This window comes from Nerophis ophidion, linkage group LG01, assembly GCF_033978795.1.
Source record: "Nerophis ophidion isolate RoL-2023_Sa linkage group LG01, RoL_Noph_v1.0, whole genome shotgun sequence".
In the NCBI taxonomy this organism is placed as follows: domain Eukaryota; kingdom Metazoa; phylum Chordata; class Actinopteri; order Syngnathiformes; family Syngnathidae; genus Nerophis; species Nerophis ophidion.
Genome location: NC_084611.1, coordinates 48,605,318 through 48,622,720, shown reverse-complemented (window position 1 = coordinate 48,622,720; position 17,403 = coordinate 48,605,318). Strand labels below are relative to the sequence as shown.

The window sequence follows — 17,403 nt, the reverse complement described above, 5'->3', positions numbered from 1 at the left end:
GGGCCGGATGTCCCGCGCTCCGCCTCTCCCCCTCCTCTTCCTTGTGATGACCAGCTAACATTGGCACAAAGAGTGGAGGTTGCTGAATTACAGCGGCGCTATTCAGATGTGTTCTCCGCGCGGCCCGGGCGCACGGACCTCATCTGCCATCGCATTGAGACCAGCCCGGGGATTACGGTGCGGTCCCGTCCCTATAGGCTTCCCGAGCACAAGCGTAAAATAGTCCGGGAACAATTAAAAACCATGCTGGAGTTGGGAGTAATAGAAGAGTCCCACAGTGCATGGTGTAGTCCCATCGTGCTAGTAGGGAAGAAAGATGGGTTTATATGGCTCTGTGTGGACTACCGCAAGGTGAATGAGGTGTCACGCTTTGACGCGTACCCAATGCCTCGGGTCGACGAGCTCCTGGATCGGCTAGGCACTGCGCGTTTTTTTTCCACACTGGATTTAACCAAGGGCTACTGGCAGATTCCCTTATCGCCAGAGTCCCGGGAAAAAACGGCTTTCTCCACTCCAGAAGGCTTATACCAATTCGTGACGCTCCCGTTTGGCTTGTTCAGTGCGCCCGCGAGGTTCCAGCGCCTCATGGACCGGGTGCTGCGGCCCCACGCGGCATACGCAGCTGCGTACCTGGATGATGTCGTCATCCAGAGTGACAGCTGGGTAGAACATCTGCAGCGGGTGGGGTCGGTGCTCAAGTCCTTGAGGCGGGCGGGGCTCACCGCCAACCCCGGGAAGTGCGCGATTGGTCGGAGGGAGATACAGTATCTGGGGTACCACTTGGGGGGAGGGCAGGTGCGGCCGCAGGTTGACAAAACGGCGGCAATCGCGGCATGCCCACCCCCCAAGACGAAAAAAGAGGTGAGGCGGTTTTTGGGTATGGCTGGGTACTACCTCCGGTTCATTCCCCGGTTCGCGGACCTGACCAGCCCACTGACTGACCTCACCCGAAAGGGTGCGACCGAACTGGTCCAGTGGACGGAGCAGTGCCAGCGGGTGTTCGAACAGGTAAAATCTGCACTCTGCGAGGAGCCGGTGCTGCGCATGCCTGACTTCTCCATCCCTTTCTGTCTGCAGGCGGACGCGTCAGAGCGGGGCCTGGGGGCGGTGCTGTCCCAGCAGGTGGGGGGGATCGACCGCTCCTTCCTGTACATCAGCCGGAAACTCTCGGACCGGGAGGCGAGGTATAGCACGGTGGAGAGGGAGTGCCTGGCTATCCGATGGGCGGTCGGGGCCCTCCGGTATTACCTGTTGGGGCGCCCCTTCAGCCTCCACTCGGACCACAAGCCGCTCCAGTGGCTCCACCGTATGAAGGATGCCAATGCACGGATCACCCGGTGGAGGCATGTGGAGGGGCGGGGTCCACGTGTCCCCTGCGGGCGGGGCATGCGCAGGAGCCGGCTGTGAAGCAATGTCAGGTGATGAGATTTCTCAGCTGGGACGAGTTGTCTAATCACCTGTCTCTTTATCAGGAGCGCTGGAGACCATGAGAGGGAGCTTAGAGAGAGAGAGAGAGAGAGAGAGAGAGAGAGAGAGAGAGAGAGAGAGAGAGAGAGAGAGAGAGAGAGAGAGAGACGCGGTTCAGGGGGTTGGGAAAGCTTGCACTGCTGAAAAGCAGGAACAAACTTGGAAAAAGATTTATGTTGTAAAACCTGAAAAAGATTTGTGTTGTAAAATTAAAATTCTGCACACTTGGAAGCAGCCTGTCTGTGCTTTCTGGGGACGACCCCGCACCTCAACGGCAGAGAGTGTCACATATACTATGCTAGCTAAAGTACCTGCTACATTAAGTTAAAGTACCAATGATTGTCACGCACACACTAGGTGTGGTGAAACTTGTCCTCTGCATGTGAACCATCCCCTTGTTCACCCCCTGGTAGGTGAGGGGAGCAGTGAGCAGTAGCGACCGGAAATCATTTTTGGTGATTTAACCCCCAATTCCAACCTGGATGCTGAGTGAGCAGGGAAGAATGCTGGTATGAGCTTTTGAACATAACCCGTTAACTGCTGCCAATCAAATGGTGAATAAGATACTCTATAGGGTTCATATGTTTATAAATCTGACTGTGATGAAGTCAGTGCCTCACCAGCCATGAACCTCACCACACGTCACTGATATATATATATATATATATATATATATATATATATATATATATATATATATATATATATATATATATATATATATATATATATATATATATATATACTGTATATATGTTAGGGGTGCGAATCTTTGGGTGTCCCACGATTCGATTCAATATCGATTCTTGGGCTCGCGATTTGATAATATATCGATTTTTTCGATTCAACGCGGTTCTCGATTCAAAAACGATATTTTTTCCGATTCAAAACGATTCTGTATTCATTCAATACATAGGATTTCAGCAGGATCTACCCCAGTCTACTGACATGCTAGCAGAGTAGTAGATTTAAAAAAAAAAGCTTTTATAATTGTAAAAGACAATGTTTTATCAACTGATTGCAATAATGTAAATTTGTTTTAACTATTAAACACACTTTGTGAAAACAAAGCCACTGTGACACTGTTCTTTTTATTTTTTAATTTTTATAAATGGTTTATGATAATGTCAATGAGGGATTTTTAATCACTGCTATGCTGAAATTATAACTAATATTGATACTGTTGTTGATAATATTCATTTTTGTTTCACTACCCTGCCTTCCGCCCGATTGTAGCTGAGATAGGCGCCAGCGCCCCCCGCGACCCCGAAAGGGAATAAGCGGTAAAAAATGGATGGATATATATATATATATATATATATATATATATATATATATATATATATATATATATATATATATATATATATATATATATATATCCATCCATCTTATATAAGTGACGTGCGGTGAGGTTCATGGCTGGTGAGGCACTGACTTCATCCCAGTCAGATTTATAAACATATGAACCCTATAGAGCAGTGGTCCCAAACCGATTGGTACCGGGCCGCAGAATAATTTTTTATAAAAAAAAATATATATATATATATATTTTTTATTAAATCAACATAAAAAACACAATATACACTTACAAATAGTGCACCAACCACAAAAAAACTCCCTTTTTCATGACAAAAACGTCCCATTTTCATGACAAAGAAAAAAAAAGAAAAAAGGAAAAAAAAGGACACCCCCACCGGGCCGCGGGACAAATTATAATTATTAAGCGTTGACCGGTCCGCGGATACAAAAAGGTTGGGGACCACTGCTATAGAGTATATATATATATATATATATATATATATATATATATATATATATATATATATATATATATATATATATAAAATAACACAAGAGGGAAACACAAAAGGATGACACAAAAACACAGAGCTCCCGCCAACAGCAGCCACTACAACAACGCAATCTTTGGGGGGGAAAAATAAATAAATTACAAAAATATATATATATATATATATATATATATATATATATATATATATATATATATATATATATATATATATATATATATATATATATATATATTGCATTCTATTTTAGTTACGTTGAATTTACAACCCTAAGTAAGTACTGTTTTTGTATTTTATTATTTCTCAACTGTTGGTTAATGTTGAAATCTATAAATAAAGGTTTATAAAAGAAAAAAAGAAAAAAAAGAGGGTAGCGCCGTGTGCGCGCAGCGCGAGCACGAGCAGCAGTTGTCATGTGAATCAGCTGCTGGGCCGCACTAGGAAGGAAATAACAACAACTGCACGGCTTGCTCCTTCCAAGTCACGGTAATAATTGCACCTCCAATAATAATAATAATAACAACAACACACTTTTGCACGGGCGGGATTATCGCGCGTGACCGTTGAAGCAGACAGTTTGCACATTTCTCCCGCAGCTAACAGCTACTAGCACGGCTAGCTGGACAAGTTGGCTCAATGGCAGCTTTGTGGCGACTCGTCTCGACTGCACGCCTCTTTTTGTGCACGGCTGCCGGGGGACTGCGCACAAACACCCCCGAGTGGGATTGCTGTGGGCCCCGTCGTGTTTGTGATGGCCACATTTCCTTGCGTGGGACATTTAAAGGCAGAAGTTAGCACGGTGAACTGCTAGCTGCAGTTAGCTCGAGTCGTGTTTAAACATCCTCGTTAAACACGCCAATGTGTGTTTTTATCGCGGCCATTACTTAGCATCGCTACTTAGCATCACAACACAACCTATTTTTATGGACTTGCCTCTGTGTGATGTTAAGTTTATGTTATAAGCTGTTACACAGCATATGCCTTGTGCTCTTATTTTGAAGGCGAAAAGAGCGGAAGTCCATAAAATAGGTTACACTAGCTAGCGGTTAGCCAGACAACAAAGATTAGCCGTGTAATCACGTCCACGCTGCGTTCAAAGGCAAGTTTCGCCACAAACATAATCTGTTATCCACTAATTGTCTTGTGTTTTATGTTCACGGATGACGTAACGGGGTTTTTTGGGATGATTTAAACGTGACTGGCGGGACAATGGCGAGTGGTGTAAACAAGAAAGAGAGTGTAAACATTACGTAAGGAAGGCTGATTACGTCACACACGACACCGATGTCGGCGATGGTTCGGGTTCCAAACATAGAATAGTGCTGCTTCGTTTGTTCGGGGAGTAAAAGTCAGATTTTGGAGTGAGATGCAGCCACGGGACGAACGTGCAAGATCCTCCTTGGCAGCATGGAAGGATTGGCTGGCATTTAATCCACTTTATGGCGAGCAACACCCCCATCTGCTGGTCATAACATGAATTAAATGCTCACATACTCGGTTATAATACACAAGCCAAAAGCAGTGAAATTGTCTAAATAGTAAATAAAAAGTGAATACAATGATTTGCTAATCCTTTTCAACTTATATTCAATTGAATAGACTGCAAAGATAAGATATTTAACGTTCACACTGAGAAACTTTGTTATTGTTTCCAAATAATCATTAACTTAGAATTTAATGGCAGCAACACATTGCAAAAAAGTTGTCACAGGGGCATTTTCACCAGTGTGTTACATGGCCTTTCCTTTTAACTACACTCAGTAAAGGTTTGGAAACTGAGGAGACACATTTTTGAAGTGGAATTATTTCCCATTCTTGCTTGATGTACAGCTTAAGTTGTTCAACAGTCTCCCGCCTCATATTTTAGTCTTCATATTGCACACATTTTCAATGTCTGGACTACAGGCAGGCCAGTCTTGTACCTGCACCCTTTTGCTATGAAGCCCTGCTGTTGTAACACCTGGCTTGGCATTGTCTTGCTGAAATGAGCAGGGGCGTCCATGATAACGTTGCTTGGATGGCAACACGTGTTGCTCCAAAACCTGTATGTACCTTTCATCATTAATGGTGTCTTCACAGAAGTGTAAGTTACCCATGCTTGGCCACTAATACACCCCCATACCATCACACATGCTAACTTTTACACTTTGACCCTAGAACAGTCCTAATGGTTATTTTCCTCTTTAGTTTGGAGGACACAACGTCCACAGTTTCCAAAAACAATTTGAAATGTGGACTCGTCAGACCACAGAACACATTTCCACTTTGCATCAGTCCAGCTTAGATGAGCTCGGGCCCAGCAAAGCCGGCGGCATTTCTGGGTGTTGTTTATAAATGGTTTTGCCTTTCCATCGTAGTTTTAACTGGCACTTACAGATGTAGCGACCAACTGTAGTTACTGACAGTGGTTTTCTGAATTGTTCCTGAGCCCATGTGGTGATATCCTTTACACACTGATGTGGCTTTTTGATGCAGTAGCGCCTGAGGGTCCAAGGTGCGTAATATCTAGGCTTACATGCAGTGATTTCTCCAGATTCTCTGAACCTTTTGATGATATTACGGAGCATAGATGGGGAAAGCCCTAGATTCCTTGCCCCCCTTCCAATCCAAATGTCCCCAGACTTGTCCCAATCATTTGTGCATTTTTTTAAATTAAGTTTTTAACATTTTGTGGTTTTTATTTGATTAACATGTAACCAACATGTTTTTAATCATATTGACACCAACTATATCCACATTTCCCCAAATTAGTCCCAATCGTTTCTCCTGCAAACATTTTTCGTCTGTCATAGTTTTTATTTTGTTAGCGTTTGATGATTTATAACCAGCTCCGTATAAACTATAATGGTTTTGCAGCAGAAACAAAAGGGACAAAAGTATACTGCACTCATTTTAGAGCTGCAACTAACAATTATTTTAATAGCCAGCAGTTATTTTGCATTTAGTCAACTTGTCACACAATGTTTGCTTTTGATCTGCTGTACACATTTGAGTTGGACGTTGAGTTGATTTTAACTCATTTTTAAATCTGTTAAAATAGATTCAATTGTAATTTAAAAACATTAGTTTCCAGAGAAACAGATGGTTTTACGCACTACATTTGGCTGGATCCAAAAGTTGATCAAGCTAAAAGTTCACAAATGGAGGGGCTGGTAGATGGAGGATATTGTGCTGCCATTTTATTGTATATATGCATGTGTTTTATATTATTTATTATTATTATTGTCTATTATGAGCGAACTGTGGTGCTGAATTTCCCCCAGGGATCAATAAAGTACTTTCTATTCTATTCTATTCTATTCTATTTTATTTTAACCAAAATGTTATAATCCATCTGATTGTGTTGCAGTTTCCATCTGATGAGGCGACAGGATGGCGGAAGCAGAGGCGTACACCCCTGCAAACCCCACCTGCAAGATCATGACCTTCAGGCCCACCATGGAGGAGTTCAAGGACTTCAACAAGTACTTGGTTTACATGGAGTCTCAGGGCGCACACCGTGCAGGTCTGGCTAAGGTAGGAACTTCTTGCATCTTGCCCTGGAAGCAACACTTGCATCATCCCGCTCCTGCGTCCCTCAGGTGATTCCTCCCAAAGGCTGGAAGCCTCGTCGTACTTACGACGACATCGACGACCTGATGATCGACGCCCCCATCCAGCAGATGATGGCCGGCCAGTCGGGGCTCTTCACTCAGTACAACATCCAGAAGAAGCCACTCAGCGTGCAGGAGTTCAGGAGACTGGCTAACAGTGACATGTGAGGAGACCTTTCATTACAATATTCACTTTATTTATTAGCAGGCATGGGATTTTTCCATCTGTAGTCAGAAATCTGTCTTTTTTATCTCTGTAAAAATATACAAATATATTTTCTTTTTTTCTGCATTTTTTTCAACATACAATGTGTGTTAAAATCTTGATCCATCTTTTTGCCATGCCTGCCAACAACCGTAATGAGTACGTTTTTTGATAATCCTGTGGGTATATATTGAATATATAAAGGGAAAAATATCCAAATCCAATGGTATTCTGTATAAAGTGAGACACATGCTGAATAAGACATGTCTGCATATGTTATATTATTATTCTATTTTTCCATATTTAACGTATTGTGTTGAAATTTGGGGAAATGTTTATAAAACAAACATAGACCCAATAATTAAACTTAAAAGGGTGATTAGAGTAATACACAAAGCGTGCTACTATGAACACACCAATTGATTATTTAAAAGTTCTAATGTGTTAAAATTTTCAGATAATGTGTTTTCAAAAACAATGGAAATAATGTTTGGAGTAAAGAACAACAGCCTTCCAGCTTGTATTCTTAGGTTATTTACATTAAGAGGAGAAAACTATAATTTACGGGGGATATTGATTTTTGAAATAGGTAAAGTAAGAAGGAATATAAAAAACACATTTATTTCAGTTTTAGGAGTTAAATAGTGGAACAAGCTCAGTGAGGAGCTGAAGACATGCACTTCTTTGTTAAGGTTTAGGAAACCTTGAAATGTGAAATAATTGAAAATTATAAAATATAGTAACAATTACCTTCAACCCATTCATTTTTTTAATATTGATGTTCCAGGTAATCTTATTTTTAGTGAAGGTATAGGATAGGCAAATATAAGCTTTGGCTTCAACCTATTCATTTTTCGATCATTCTTTTTATTTTATTTTTTTGTGTAAATGTGTATAATTGTTAAATATGTATAATCTGTACTGTTAAACTGGTCACACAAAATGGTTGATGGTTGATTATATGACCGAAATTAACTTCTATGGGAAACATCAATGATAATTGGTTTGGTTTACGTACAAGAACATCCATGATTGGTTGAATGTTTACTACGATGAGTCACCATTGGTTAAGATTAGTGAAAAATATTAAGGACAGGCCAATCAGAGGCACGATAGGGCGGGTCATGGAACCAGGAAGTGAAATCACAACGGACATCCCAAATGACGACGAGAGAGTCGGAGAAGAGAAAAGGGAATAATAAGCGGGCGGAGAGGGAGTCTAGGAGACAGAAATTGGCTAAAAAAATCTAAGGCAGAATCTACAAGCTGCTTATATATTTGCCAGGAAGGCTCATGTCAGAGCCATCAAAGCAAAAATGCCAAACTAATGTGTAAATATCTAGGTGAACCATCTCTGGCTGTGAAGTGAACACTAGTATTGTTGTAAATACTGTATAGACTAGACTAACCCATGTGGTTCCTGTGGATGTCAACATAATTACTGTAGTGACTAAATAACAGTGACTGAAACAGACATAGTAATGTGTAAATAATGTCAACAGCTAGAAGAACCATCTGTGGATGTGAAGTAAACACTAGTAAGGTTGTAAATACTGTATAGAGTAGGCTAACCCTTGTGGTTCCTGTGGATATGAACATAATTACTCTAGTGACTAAATAACATAGTGACTAAAACAGACAAAGTAATGTGTAAATAATGTTAATAACTACTAGAAACCATCTGTCTGTGAAGTGAACACTAGTAAGGTTGTAAATACTGTATAGAGTAGGCTAACCCACGTGGTTCCTTTGGATGTGAACATAATTACTGTAGTGACTAAATAACATAGTTACTGAAACAGACATAGTGATTCATTTCGGTAAATGGGGTATGTATTTATGTCAACTCTGTTGATCATTTTTCAATTCTTTTAAACACTAAAACAACTTTAAATGGTGTTTTTTTTGCAAATGTTTGCATGTTCAATAGCTGAAAAAACAGTAGCTTTGGTGGGGTTGATCCCCTTGTCTCCCCTTCAGGACCTGCACCCCCACCAGGACCTGGTGGCTTATTTTCAGTCTTTTTCATGAAGCTCAAATCACATGTCTGTATTTTGAAAATATTTTTATAATCACAATTGTATTTCAATTTACTCTTTTCTGAATACTGTAAAACGGTGCTTCACAACATAAATAAACAGTGGCAAATAGTCCATATTATTTGAAATAAAGCAATTTTTTTTTTCGACAAGGACTTATTACATGCAACTTATCAATGAATGCAAACATTGTTTAATAAGAGACTTGGCAACACCTACGTCATTTAAAAAGGTCTTAGCATGAAGTGAATTGTAAAGGTGTTTATTATGAAACATGAATTGTATTAAGAGTAGGGCTGTCAATATTTATCGCGATTAATCAAATTTGTTCATAGTTAACTCAAAATTAATCACAGATAAATATAATTTTTCAACATTAATAAGTGTACCCTAGAACAGTGGTTCTCAAACATTTTTTCAGTGTTTTAATTCAACTATCCCCTAATCAGAGCAAAACATTTTTGGTTGAAAAAAGAGATCCCGTTTCCATATAAGTTGGGAAATTGTGTTAGATGTAAATATAAACAGAATACAATGATTTGCAAATCATTTTCAACCCATATTCAGTTGAATATGCTACAAAGACAACATATTTGATGTTAAAACTGATAAACATGTTTTTGTGTGCAAATAATCATTAACTTTAGAATTTGATCCCAGCCACACGTGACAAAGAAGTTGGGAAAGGTGGCAATAAATACTGATAAAGTTGAGGAATGCTCAACAAACACTTATTTGGAACTTCCCACAGGTGTGCAGGTTAATTGGGAACAGGTGGGTGCCACGATTGGGTATAAAAGCATCTTCCATTAAATGCTAAGTAATTCACAAACAAGGATGGGGCGAGGGTCACAAATTGTCGAACAGTTTTAGAACATTTCTCAACCAGCTATTGCAAGGAATTTAGGGATTTTACCATCTACGGTCCGTAAAATCATCAAAAGTTTCAGAGAATCTGGAGAAATCACTGCACGTAAGCGATGATACTACAGACCTTTGATCCCTCAGGCGGTACTGCTTTAAAAAACGACATCAGTGTGTTAATGATATCACCACATGGGCTCAGGAACACTTCATAAAACCACTCTCACTAACTACAGTTGGTCGCTACATCTGTAAGTGCAAGTTAAAACTCTTCTATGCAAAGCGAAAGCCATTTATCATCAACACAAAGGAACGCCGCCGACTGATGCAAAGTGGAAGAATGTTCTGTGGTCTGACGAGTCCACATTTCAAATTATATTTGGAAACAGTGGACGTGGTGTCCTCCGGAACAAAGAGGGAAATAACCATCCGGATTGTTATAGGCGCAAAGTTCAAAAGCCAGCATGTGAGATGGTATGGGGGTGTATTAGTGCCCAAGGCATGGGTAACTTACACATCTGTGAAGGCACCATTAATGCTGAATGGTCCATACAGGTTATGTTGTCATCCAAGCAACGTTATCATGGACGCCCCTGCTTATTTCAGCAAAACAATGCCAAGCCACGTGTTACAACAGCGTGGCTTCATAGTAAAAGAGTGCGGGTACTTTCCTGGCCCGCCTGCAGTCCAGACATGTCTCCCATCGATCATGTGTGGCGCATTATGACGCGTAAAATACGACAACAAGACCCCAGACTGTTAAACAACTTAAGCTGTACATCAAGCAAGAATGGTAAAGAATTCCACTTTCAAAGCTTCAACAAATGGTTTCCTCAGTTCCCAAACGTTTATTGATTGTTGTTAAAAGAAAATATGATGTAACACAGTGGTGAACATGCCCTTTCCCAACTACTTTGGCACGTGTTGCAGACATTAAATTCTAAGTTAATTATTATTTGCAAAAAAACAAAAGTTTTTGAGTTTGAACATCAAATATGTTGTCTTCGTAGTGCATTCAACTGAATATGGGTTGAAAATGATTTGAAAATCATTGTATTCCGTTTATATTACAATATAAACTCATATGGAAACGGAGTTTGTAAAATACAGCACTGTGTCATCAGTTTCTGATCTATTACATTTTATAACAGTGCAAAATATTTCTCATTTGTAGTGGTCTTTCTTGAACTATTTGAAAAAAGATATAAAAATAACTAGAAACTAGTTATCCCTTATGTCATCTTACTTACTAAATCAGTCACGGTAACAATGTAATAGTTATGTTATCACTTATGTCACCTTACTTAATAAAGCAGTCACAGTAACAATCTATGTTATGTTATCACTTATGTCATCTTACTAACTAAATCAGTCACAGTAACAATCTAAATCAGGGGTTGCAAACACGCGGCCCGCGGTCCAATTGCGTCCCGTGAGACATTATTTTGCGGCCCGCACCTTTAATATGAAAATTTAATGATGGTGCGGCCTGTGAGTTTCATATGAATGGCGCTCTACAGCGTCATACTTGTACACCCTCAATTTTTCCTGGAGACTACCAATTTTCAGTGCCCCTCCAGGGGTAATCATTCTCCCGAATTTCACCAAAACAACAATATTTAGGGGGCACAGTGGAGGCGGTGCCTTTAGCGTCCCCTACAACCTGTACAAACAGCGTGCCAGCCTAGCTGAATGTTATATTTGGCTTCTAGAGACGCAGTAAGCGACTGCAAGACATAGTTGATCAACAGCCATACAGGTCACACTGAGGGTGGCCGTATAAACAACTTTAACACTGTTACAAATATGTGCCACACTGTGAACCCACACCAAACAAGATTGACAAACACATTTTGGGACAACATCCGCACTGTAACACAACATAAACACAACAGAACAAATACCCAGAATCCCATGTGGCCCTAACTCTTCCGGGCTACAATATACCCCCCCCCCCCCCCCCCCGCCCCCCCCCCCCCCCCCCAACCCGACCCCTATTGTAGCCCGGAAGAGTTAGGGCTGCATTGAATTCTGGGGTTTGTTCTGTTGTGTTTATGTTCTGTTACGGTGCGGAGGTTCTCCCAAACTGTGTTTGTCATTGTTGTTTGGTTTGGGTTCACCGTGTGGCGGATATTTGTAACAGTGACAAAGTTGTTTATACGGCCACCCTCAGTGTGACCTGTATGGCTGATGATCAAGTATGTCTTGCAGTCACTTCCGTGAGTCTGCAGAAGCCTCATACAATATGTGACTGGGCCGGCACACTGTTTGTATGGTTGAAAAGCGGACGAGACGGCAGGTTGTAGAGGACGTTGTCCGGGTGAAAACCGGGAGAATGATTGCCCCGGGAGATTGTCGGGAAGGGCACTGATATTCGGGTGTTTCCCGGAAAGATCGTGAGAGTTGGCAAGTATGTTGCTAGGGCGGGAAAGCCATTTAAAGAAGGTAAATTCATTAAAAAGTGCATGTTAGATTTTTTTAAGAAATCTTTTCTCGCGGCCCAGCCTCACTCAGTTTCTGCATTCAGTGGCCCCCAGGTAAATTGAGTTTGAGACCCCTGATCTAAATGTTGTGTTGTCACTTATGTTATCTTACGTAATAAATCAGTCACAGTAACAATCTAAATGTTATGTTGTCACTTATGTCATCTTACATACCCAATCAGTCACAGTACCAATCTAAATGGTATGTTATCATTCCACCATAACCCTAATCTGAACACGGAAGTGAAGCACCACCCACCTCTAGAACGACACGCACAACAAGCGTTTGCTGCAGGTATGTTCGCCTCTTCTCACAATGAAAAATAGTCTTTACTTGTCGGGAGAACAAGTTGCCATGGCTTTGACCCTGATATTTCCATAAGGTAGACTTTCTTTTGTCCATTTCTGCACGATTGTGGCTCATCAGTAGCAAGTAAACTGCAGCCAAGTTGCCCCCGCTATGGCACGTCCCTAGGGTCAAAAAGGAAGTGTTTGTGGTAATTGCCTGATAAAATATTTGATAGTTAGCGCGTTATTTTTAGTTTTATGCATTTGTGTGGTCTATAACATGAGTTCATAACAAGAACAGCAATGTTGTTCTGTTGACTAGATTTTGGAGGTTTTGGTTCATAATTTAAACATCACCCTGATGGAAATTAGCCATTGGCTGCAATCTCACTAAAATATGTACTGTACCTTTTTAAATACACGACAACTACGTGAAGGTGTGATCCTACTCGCCCGCAGGTACTGTACACCTCGCTACCTAAACTATGAAGATCTGGAGCGTAAATACTGGAAGAACCTCACCTTTGTGTCGCCTATCTATGGAGCTGATGTCGGCGGCAGCCTCTACGACCAGGTAGACTTCTTAGCTTTTTTTTATTTCACTGGCTGGAGCGTTGGCTCGGCTCCCTTGTCGCAGCTGACATTCTTGCAGCGTTGTCACCAAGCTCTCTGTGCTGCAGGACGTGGAGGAATGGAACATTGGCCACCTCAACTCCATCTTGGACCTCATCGAAGAGGACTCTGGGGTGTCCATCCAGGGGGTCAACACGCCGTATCTGTACTTTGGCATGTGGAAAACAACTTTCTCCTGGCACACAGAGGATATGGACCTCTACAGCATCAACTACCTTCATTTTGGCGAGCCCAAGTCCTGGTTAGTATGGAGTTTTATGTGCCAAACTAGATGAGGTGTGAATGCTCCAATGCTGAAGTTGAAGTGAAATGCTGACAGAATGTCGCGTGAATGGGAGAATAATTTGAAGGTTGGAATAGTTTGATTGTTGTGAATTTCCAGGAAAACCGGAATTGGGTTTGGAACTTGGGAAAGTGTTAGTTTGAATGTCCAGGATGAGTGGAATGTGTTGATGTTGGAATGGTTTAAATAGGTTGAAAATTGAGGGAATTGTGCAACTTGGAAAAATGTCCCATTAATTTCAAAGGGAATTTCCTGGAAATGTTGGAAAAAGCAGGATTTTTTGGAATGAGATTATATGAGCTGAATTGGTTGGTGTTGGAATTGTTTAAATCGGTCAAGAAATGTTGAAATAGGAGCAGTTTTTTCATTGAGAAATGGTATAACAGAATTTTGGGAAAACTGGGAATTTTTCAAGTTCTTAAACCAACTTGTTTTTTTGTCCTGACTAAGAGGAATGTTTTGACAGTGGAACGCTTGAAATGGGTTGAAAAATGTGAAAGGAGTCATCGCACTAAAGAAGGTTGGAAATAAGGTTAGAAATAAACAGGAATTCCTAGAAATTTGTTGAACGTGGAAAAATAGTTGTATGAACTTCCAGGATGAGTTGAATGTGTTGAAGGTGGAATTGGTTTGAAGTTTGAAAACTAGACAATTCATTTTGAATGGGGAAAATGTCCCTAAAAACTGGGAATTCTGGGAAATCCGGGATTTTTCTTTTTTAGGCTGAATATTTAGAAGTTGGAATGGTTTGAATCGGATAAAAAATGTGGGAGTTGTGGTACTTTGAAAAATACCCCATTATTTTCATGGGGATTTCATTGAAATTTCGGAATAAGCGGGAATTTTGTTGAAATTGCAAAAAAAATTGAACGTTCTGAATGAGTTAAAATGGTTGGTGTTGGAATTTTTCAAATTGGTTGAGGAATGTTGAAGTAGTAACAATTACAATTGAGATATGCTATTAGGGAATTTAGGGAAAACTGGGAATTTTTCCAGTTTAAAAAACAACTTTGTTTTTTTGTCCTGATTAAGAGGAATGTTTTGATGGTGGAACGCTTGAAAAATGTGGAAAAAAAGGGTGAAAAAAGGGTTTGAAAAAACATGAATTGCAGGAAATTTTTTGAACTTGCAAAAGTGATAATTAGAATGTCCAGGATGAGTGGAATGTGTTGAAGGTGAAATGGTTTCAATAGCTTGACAATTGTGGAAATGGTGAATGTTTGAAAAATGGTCAAAGTATTTTGAAGAGGTAAAATAGCCCGGAAAACCTGGAAATCTGGGAATTTTTGGAATTTGTCAAGGGAAAGCCTTCAATTCCCGAATAGGCGGCACAGTTCGAAGTTGGAAGGGTGTTTAATAGCATATGTGTGAATGTTAGGAGCATTCACATGATTAAAGAAACAAAACATGCATTTGTTATCTTACAAGGCCGGAGTGCAGCAACACCACAAAAACATCTCTTAATGACTATTTTACAACTATCTGAACGTATTTGCAAGCAGGTGCACACAGAGCGAGGTGGCCCAGGGGAGACCACCATGTTTTTATTTTTTACCTGTCAAGGCAATTATTACATATGTGGCTCTAGAATGGACGTAAATAAACCAAGGTCACTGCATTTAAATACATTCGTTAGTCTAATATAAACAGATCCATAAAACACTATTACTCAGGGGTGTCCAAAATGTTTCTACCGGGCCATTTTGATATTTCTTCATTTTCAAAACCAATACAATATCTAGATTTAGTTTTAAACCAGTAGGCTCTCCTCAAGTTTTCCTGAAACATCTGCTGTTTATGCCAGGAGCCTGCCCTCTATTTGTAGTAGTTTCCAGTGTCGTCTTACATTACTGCAAACTACCAGCGGAATAATTCAAAACAGACGTTATTTTACTGCGGTCTAAACTCAGCATTAATAACTTTGTCATGCCACAATTGTTGTTCTATATTGGAACTATTTTATTGGACTGAATATATGAATTTTTTCTGGTGTTAACTAGAGATTTGATTAAAAATAATTTATCGATGCATCTTTAATTGATGTATAGTGATGCAGTTTTACATTTCTTTTCGTTTCACTAAATAAGCATTTATCACTTGCAACTTAAAAAAAAAAAAACAGTGCATTTGTAATACAAACCCCGTTTCCATATGAGTTGGGAAATTGTGTTAGATGTAAATATAAACGGAATACAATGATTTGCAAATCATTTTCAATGCATATTCAGTTGAATATACTACAAAAACAACATATTTGATGTTCAAACTGATAAACTAAATTTTTTTTGCAATTAATTATTAACTTTGGAATTTGATGCCAGCAACACGTGACAAAGAAGTTGGGAAAGGTGGCAATAAATACTGATAAAGTTGAGGAATGCTCATCAAACACTTATTTAGAACATCCCACAGGTATGCAGGCTAATTAGGAACAGGTGGGTGCCATGATTGGGTATAAAAACAGCTTCTCAAAAAATGCTCAGTCTTTCACAAGAAAGGATGGGGCGAGGTACACCCCTTTGTCCACAACTGCGTGAACAAATAGTCAAACAGTTTAAGAGCAACGTTTCTCAAAGTGCAATTGCAAGAAATTTAGGGATTTCAACATCCACGGTCCATAATATCATCAAAAGGTTTTTAAGATTCTGGAGAAACACCTCCACGTAAGCGGCATGGCCGGAAACCAACATTAAATAATCATGACCTTCGTCCCTCAGACGGCACTGTATCAAAAACCGACAAAAATCTCTAAAGGATATCACCACATGGGCTCAGGAACACTTCAGAAAAACACAGTCACTAAATACAGTTTGGCGCTACATCTGTAAGTGCAAGTTAAAGCCCTACTATACTATGCAAAGCGAAAGCCATTTATCATCAACATCCAAAAACGCAGCCGGCTTCTCTGGGCCGGAGATCATCTAAGATGGACTGATGCAAAGTGGAAAAGTGTTCTGTGGTCTGACGAGTCCACATTTCAAATTGTTTTTGGAAATATTCGACATCGTGTCATCCGGACCAAAGGGGAAGCGAACCATCCAGACTGTTATCGACGCAAAGTTCAAAAGCCAGCATCTGTGATGGTATGGGGGTGCATTAGTGCCCAAGGCATGAGTAACCTACACATCTGTGAAGGCACCATTAATGCTGAAAGCTACATACAGGTTTTGGAACAACATATGCTGCCATCTAAGCGCCGTCTTTTTCATGGATGCCCCCGCTTTTTTCAGCAAGACAATGCCAAGCCACATTCAGCATGTGTTACAACAGCGTGGCTTCGTAAAAAAAGAGTGCGGGTACTTTCCTGGCCCGCCTGCAGTCCAGACCTGTCTCCCATGGAAAATGTGTGGTGCATTATGAAGCGTAAAATACGACAGCCGAGATCCCGGACTGTTGAACGATTGATTGAAGCTCTACATAAAACAAGAATGGGAAATAATTCAACTTTCAAAGGTTCAACAATTAGCTTCCTCAGTTCCCAAACGTTTATTGAGTGTTGTTAAAAGAAAAGGTGATGTAGCACAGTGGTGAACATGCCCTTTCCCAACTACTTTGGCACGTGTTACAGCCTTGAAATTCTAGGTTAATTATTATTTGCAAAAAAAAAAATAAAGTTTATGGGTTTGAACATCAAATATCTTGTGTTTGTAGTGCATTCAATTGAATATGGGTTAAAAAAGGATTTGCAAATCATTGTATTCCGTTTATAATTACATCTAACACAATTTCCTAAC

At 40.3% G+C, this 17,403-nt stretch overlaps 1 protein-coding gene across 7 annotated transcripts in view; it reads left to right on the top strand.

The window, feature by feature from the left end:
• Nucleotides 1–3,650: 3,650 nt before the first annotated feature.
• kdm4c (lysine (K)-specific demethylase 4C) overlaps nucleotides 3,651–17,403 on the top strand; it is a 70,360-nt gene continuing 56,607 nt past the window's right edge. For 6 of the 7 annotated variants that reach the window (XM_061905534.1, XM_061905551.1, XM_061905516.1 and 3 more), the window contains exons 1-5: nucleotides 3,651–3,767; nucleotides 6,631–6,797; nucleotides 6,863–7,038; nucleotides 13,213–13,327; nucleotides 13,434–13,627. In XM_061905534.1, the coding sequence (XP_061761518.1) occupies nucleotides 6,654–6,797; nucleotides 6,863–7,038; nucleotides 13,213–13,327; nucleotides 13,434–13,627 (629 nt within the window). In that variant the 5' untranslated portion in view covers nucleotides 3,651–3,767; nucleotides 6,631–6,653. Of the gene's footprint in view, nucleotides 3,768–4,273; nucleotides 4,381–6,630; nucleotides 6,798–6,862; nucleotides 7,039–13,212; nucleotides 13,328–13,433; nucleotides 13,628–17,403 lie in introns of those variants that run through there. The other variant, XM_061905507.1, reaches the window with a different exon arrangement.